Below are 6,030 nucleotides of genomic sequence, written 5' to 3' on the forward strand. Positions count from 1 at the left end.
AACAGTGGAACATGTTTTAATGAGCTGTCCCAGGTTCAGATGGGAGAGGGAATTATTAAAACATACCGTTTTAAGAGGTGGAATGTACTTTAGTTTACCGCAGGTGTTGGGACAAAGGTCAGGGGATGTAGGATACACAGCACTTATTAGGTTTATAGAGAGCACAGGGTTACACAAGATAAGATAAGGTGAACTGAGTGGGGTTATCATGGTGTGGTGGTAGGTAGGGGCCGTTCTGATCCACACTCCAGTCTGGAAGGTGGCGGTCATGCACCTAAAGCTGGTTGCCAACCTCCATTACAAAACAGTCGAAGAAGAATAAGAACTATGTGACCGGAAGTATTTGATGTTAGGTGAATGTAAGCGTTAACTTAACAACAATCATGGGGTGCACGTCGAGCTACTTTTTTCACAACAGTTAACGACTATATAATACAATACGCTTCATATATATCGGATTTGGCCTGTTAACACCACTGAGTGTCCGCTCGCTTGCACCATGTCCCGCACCGAGCTACTCAGAGTGCTCGTTAACGAGCGGTTGTCTGCGGCCGCCGAGGAGATCTTCGAGGCTGTTAAAAAAACCATAGCGGAATACGAAGAGGAGATTCTGCTCTCCAAACGGGAGATCCGCCGCCAACGTAGGATGCTACAGACAGCCCCAAAACCTCAAATACAGATAAACAAACATTCAGGTTTGTGAATCACGTGCATGCGTTGTCTGTTTAATGGTTGACTCCGACTATGTTACTGTTGTCTTGAGTCCCGTCAATAGCCACTTTATATGGAGATAAAATACTATCAAAAATGTTACAAATGCGTGTTTAACGTTTTGTCTGTAACAAGCGATGTGTGTGTGTGTGCCATGCTGTTCACAAATGCATGCTGTACAAACTGCACATAAAACACATTTTACAAATACTTAAAATCGATTTTTTTGTGTGCAGTTCTTTAGAAAGTACGTACACATTGTTACCTACGCATGCGTGGATCGTCTAATACACAAGAACCACCTTCCGCACACACACGGATTTTTGAGAGTGTTTTTCCGCACTCTCAAAAATCCACGAATTCACGGTGCGTTTAAGGACACGTGGAACACTCGGACATCTGAGTTTCCAAACCTGTTTCCCAAACAAAAGTATTTACACAATGCTATACCAAATGGACATTACATAAAATAAACAAAAATATCTAATACATAACACGTTTTAACAGAGAATATTCCAGTTGCCTGCAGTTTGTGGTGCATGTTCTAAATTTTTATATATTTAGAATTTAGAAGTTATGAAGCTAAAGTTAATGTTCTGCCCTGCAGAGTTTATAGTTTTTCCAGTAAGGCATATTTTAGTGATGCACATATTGTGTAAATACTTTTGTTTGGGAAACAGGTTTGGAAACTCAGATGTCCGAGTTTTCCATGTGTCCTTAAACGCACCGTGCATACGTACTTTCTGAAGAACTGCACACAAAAAAATCGTTTTTAAGCATTTGTAAAATGTGTTTTATGTGCAGTTTGTACAGCATGCATTTGTGAACAGCATGACACACACAAACAAATGGCTTTATAAGTGCAGATTGCGCAGCACGCATTTGTGATCCTCATGACACACACACAGAAATCGCTTGTTACAGACAAAACGTTAAACACGCATTTGTAACATTTTTGATAGTATTTTATCTCCATAACTTTAACGTTACTGCTGAAAATTAGCCAACGTTTGGATAAGTGGTGTCAGAAGTACTGTTATCATTTTAGCTGCCCAGCTACCCACTGGTTTCGTTTAATCAGACATCAGAAATAATTGATAGCTAAATTTGATGCACTGACTGCTGTGTTTTTGAGCCTAGAAGTGTTTTTTAGCTAATGCAATACTCAGCCATTTAAAAAAATATATATCATTGGGTTTTGGACTATTGGTTAGATAAAATAAGCAATTTAAGGATACAGTCAGTTTTCGTGGACAAAACGATCATTACTTAGAAAAGCAATTAGTAGAAGTTGTGAAAATAATTTTTGCTGTTACACTACTGTAAAGTTGCAAGAGATAAACAAATCCCACTTTGCATATTCTGATTATAAATGATTCAATAGCTCTTTAATTGAGCCTGTTTGATGTATTGTGATTGGTATTCTGTTTATCTGTTACTCTTTATTATTGCAATATATGTAGTTTTCAGAGGAATATTTCTGTTTTCTGCAGACCAACCACAGCTGGACCTGTCTGTCTGGGATGAAGACTTCACCTCTGATCAGCCGCAGGAAGTGCAATGCAAGTCGGACTGGAGCTCTGGTCTGGACCATGATGACCAGGAGCCCCCCCAGACTGAGCAGAGCCAGCAGGAGCTCCACAGCAGCCAGGATGTGGAACAGGTTGAAGAGCTGGAGGAGGACAGCACCATCAGGTTCATCTTCAATCCTCCATATGTGAAGAACGAGCTCGATCAGCTTCAGTCCAGCTTTCAGAGCACAAAAAGAGAAGGAGATCCTTTGCCGAGCACTTCAGCAGAACAGGACCAGATGAAGGTACAGGGTGATGATGGGGCGTCCTCCAGCTGTTCTGAAGCAGAGCACGACAGTGACGAGGAGTGGAGGGCCAGCGAGGGATCTCAGAGCGACAGCAGCAACAGCAAGGGCAAGTGGAAAAAGAAGAAAGGGCCTCGTCTACCCATGGCCCCAAAACTGCATCCCACCAAAAAAACAAAGTCGCGAATCTGCTGTAAAGTCTGTGGGAAATCATTCCACGCTAATGTCTCTTTGGTGAATCACATGGAGGTTCACCCTAAGGATGTCTGCGGTGTGTGTGGGGAATGTTTCAAGACCGAAGAGAGCTTTCAAGTTCACCTGAAAACACATGTGAAAGCTGAAATCTGCAGCGTTTGTGGGAAATGTTTCGGGGCCTCTAGCTCTTTGGAAACACACATGAGGGTTCACACGGGAGAGAAACCGTTTAATTGCAGTGAATGTGGCAAATCTTTCAATTGTCGCCACAACATGATGCGACACATCAGGATACACACAGGGGAGAAGCCGTATACCTGCACCGTCTGTGGCAAATGCTTCAATGACTATTCCACATTGAAACGTCACCTGCGAATTCATGTCCCCAAAAAGAACCTCGATCCAAATAATACTTGTACAAATGATACTGAAAATGGTAATGACACCACTGAGAAGAGGATAAAAACTTCATCACTAAAAAAACAGCAGACTCGAACTATATGTGAAGTGTGCGGGAAAATGTTCCACTCCATGGTTTCTCTGGTGAATCACGCCAGAAGTCATGCCACAGACCTCTGCGGCGTTTGTGGGATACATTTCGATTCAGAGGAAAGCCTAAAAATTCACCTGAAAACTCACAAAAACGGGAAGATTTGTGAAGTATGCGGCAAGTGCTTCGACAGTCAGCCAAACCTGGAGATGCACATAAGGATCCATACGGGGGAGAAGCCGTTTCTGTGCAGTGAGTGTGGGAAATCCTTCAACTGCCGACATAACATGATGCGACACATCAGGACACACACGGGAGAGAAACCTTACCTGTGTAACATCTGCGGTCGGTGTTTCAGTGACCACTCCAGTCTGAAACAGCACAGTAGCACACACACCGGGGACAAACCACACCGCTGTGAGGTGTGTGGTAAAGGCTTCTACCGAAAGACATACATTAGACTTCACATGAAGAGCCACACCACAGAGAAATGACTGGTCTATAAATGTGGTGGTTGGTGCTAAAAGGCTTAGAATTGAAGTATTTTTAAGTACAATGTGCTGTGTTCATCTTTTTTTTTTTTTATCTTTTAGAACTGCAAATTTATCATTGCCTTTTGTTTATTACTGAAATAATGTGTAATATGAGAGGTGGTTTTCATAGTGATAAATCATCACCACACTTCAGTCAGCTTGAAAAGAAAAGTAATACAGGTGTAAAGCTCTTAAAAAAAAAAAAAAAAAAAAAAAAAAAGAGCAACAGAACTCAACATATAAGGCAAGGCAGGTAAAAGGGCACAAGAAGAAACCCAAATATATTGGTAGGAATATTAATATAAAAGCAGGGTTCTGACTAGGACATTGAAAAAGTTGAATAGTTAGCCTGCCTGTGAAACTAAGCGGAGAAGAAAAGGATGGTTTGAAGCAGTTTGTTTCGTTTGTCATAGCAGGAAAAACAGGTGTGGTTGACTGTGATGACATTCAAGACAAATCAATTTCAGTTATGTGAGCTGCTTTCAGCATCCTGGTGCTGTACATGCTGGATCACTGGGACACATAATGGCACTGAGTCATCATTAACAAAATTAGTGGTTTTTTCCTCCTGTGAACTTTCTTTTTAACCTAGGAACTGGTAAATAACCAGCATCACGACCTGCAGGATCTGATCTGGCTCTTTAACCTCTAAATGCTGTTTTCTTAACTGAGTGCTTGGTGCTAGGCAGGTAGTGTATAGGAATTTTATCAGAGCTTTTTGGATAAACACAGCTGCTATAAACAACACTGATGGTTTTTGTCAGGTTTTCATTTGTCACTGTCCCTATGGCTCACCTTTAAAGTGCCTTAGGCCACGTTCACACTGCAGGCTGAAGTGACTCAAATCCAATCTTTTTGCCCAAATGTGACCCATATCCGATTTCCTTATGACAGTGTGAACAGCACAAATCCGATTTTTTTTTAATCCGGCCCAGGCCACTTTCATATGTGGTCCTAAATCAGACACATATCCGATGTTTTGCAATGCGACTTCAGTCTGAACGGCCACTGCGCATGCGGGTCACCTCAGGGCCGTATACCGTTCACACATGAGACAGATGGCAGTCACATTTAAATGACAGTGTGAACAACAGCGCAAAAAAATCGGATTTCGGCAAAAAATCCGATCTGAGCATTAAGACCTGCAGTGTGAACGTAGTCTTAGATTTGTCTTATTGCTCATCTACTTTATATTTCACTTGTATTATGTGGCATTCATGTGGACGGCAAAGTAAGAATTTCATTGTACAGGGAAACATGTTTCCTAACTGCATATGTCAAATAAACGCGTTGACCTTTGACCTTTACATTCATGGTTGTTTTTGTCTTATCATAGCATTTGTGAATAAGAAAAATAAACAAAATCACTAACTGGGGCATTACAGAGATGCAGTGCCAAGTTTAACAATGTGTTATTTGCTGCATTGAATGAAATTATGAAAATAGAAAGTAGAGTTTGCACTGTATTTAGTTTGTTTATTTGGAATGTTTTCATCTCAGAAATATATTTAAAGCTGCATTAACTAAGATTTAGCACAAGTTTGAATAAATCAAGTAAAAAATTGTCTAGAAGTGTTGTCTCCCAGCTTCTCTCAGTCCTGCTAATTCTCTGGTTTTGTGTCTGTCTTGTTTTCATTGTAGTGATGGAATCCCTTTGAAGTCTTTACACAAATAACCTTCCTTCTTACAGTGATACTGACACCAAGATGAGCCGGTTACACTGGGCTGAAGACTACTTTGATCTGCCTGCAGGGATATTTTGACTGGAAGTCTTCAAACACGTTATTTATTTATTTATGACAACAACTACAAGTACCTTGGGATCCCACAGGCAAATGGGAACCATGAAGAGGCTGCAAGGAAAGCAGCAACCACCAAGTACCTGCAGAGAGTAAGGCAAGTCCTGAGAAGCCAGCTGAATGGGAAGAACAAAGTCCGGGCGATTAACACCTACGCCCTGTCAGTCATCAGGTACCCCGCTGGCATAATAAGCCGGCCGAAGGAGGAGATAGAGGCCACTGACATCAAGACAAGGAAGCTCCTTACAATGCACGGTGGCCTTCACCCCAAGTCCAGCATCCTGAGACTGTACACTAAGCGGAAGGAAGGAGGCCAAGGATTAGTGAGCATCAAAGCCACTATCCAGGGTGAAACAGCAAAGATCCATGAATACATCAGGAAGATGGCCCCGAGTGATGACGTGCTTAGTGAACACCTCAGACAGCAGAAACCAGAGGAACTAGGGAAGGAAGAGCAGGAACCCTCATGGAAGGACAAACCTCTGC

The 6,030-nt window shown here is 41.9% G+C and overlaps 1 protein-coding gene across 1 annotated transcript; it reads left to right on the plus strand.

Annotated features, from left to right (window-relative positions):
- Positions 1-3,965, plus strand: LOC109962817 (gastrula zinc finger protein XlCGF26.1-like). The gene is made up of 2 exons (XM_020604843.1): positions 1-695; positions 2,205-3,965. Exons 1-2 carry the CDS (start codon positions 500-502, stop codon positions 3,704-3,706), a joined length of 1,698 nt encoding a protein of 565 aa, XP_020460499.1. The 5' UTR covers positions 1-499; the 3' UTR covers positions 3,707-3,965.
- Positions 3,966-6,030: the final 2,065 nt, after the last annotated feature.

Source organism: Monopterus albus, unplaced genomic scaffold (genome assembly GCF_001952655.1).
Source record: "Monopterus albus unplaced genomic scaffold, M_albus_1.0 scaffold68.1, whole genome shotgun sequence".
NCBI lineage: Eukaryota > Metazoa > Chordata > Actinopteri > Synbranchiformes > Synbranchidae > Monopterus > Monopterus albus.

What these genes read in the sequence shown, in the direction of transcription:
- LOC109962817 (XM_020604843.1), top strand. Translation starts at nt 500, where the DNA reads ATGTCCCGCACCGAGCTACTCAGAGTGCTCGTTAACGAGCGGTTGTCT. An exon ending in ACAGATAAACAAACATTCAG is followed by an intron (nt 696 to 2,204) that starts GTTTGTGAATCA and finishes TGTTTTCTGCAG; the next exon opens with ACCAACCACAGCTGGACCTG.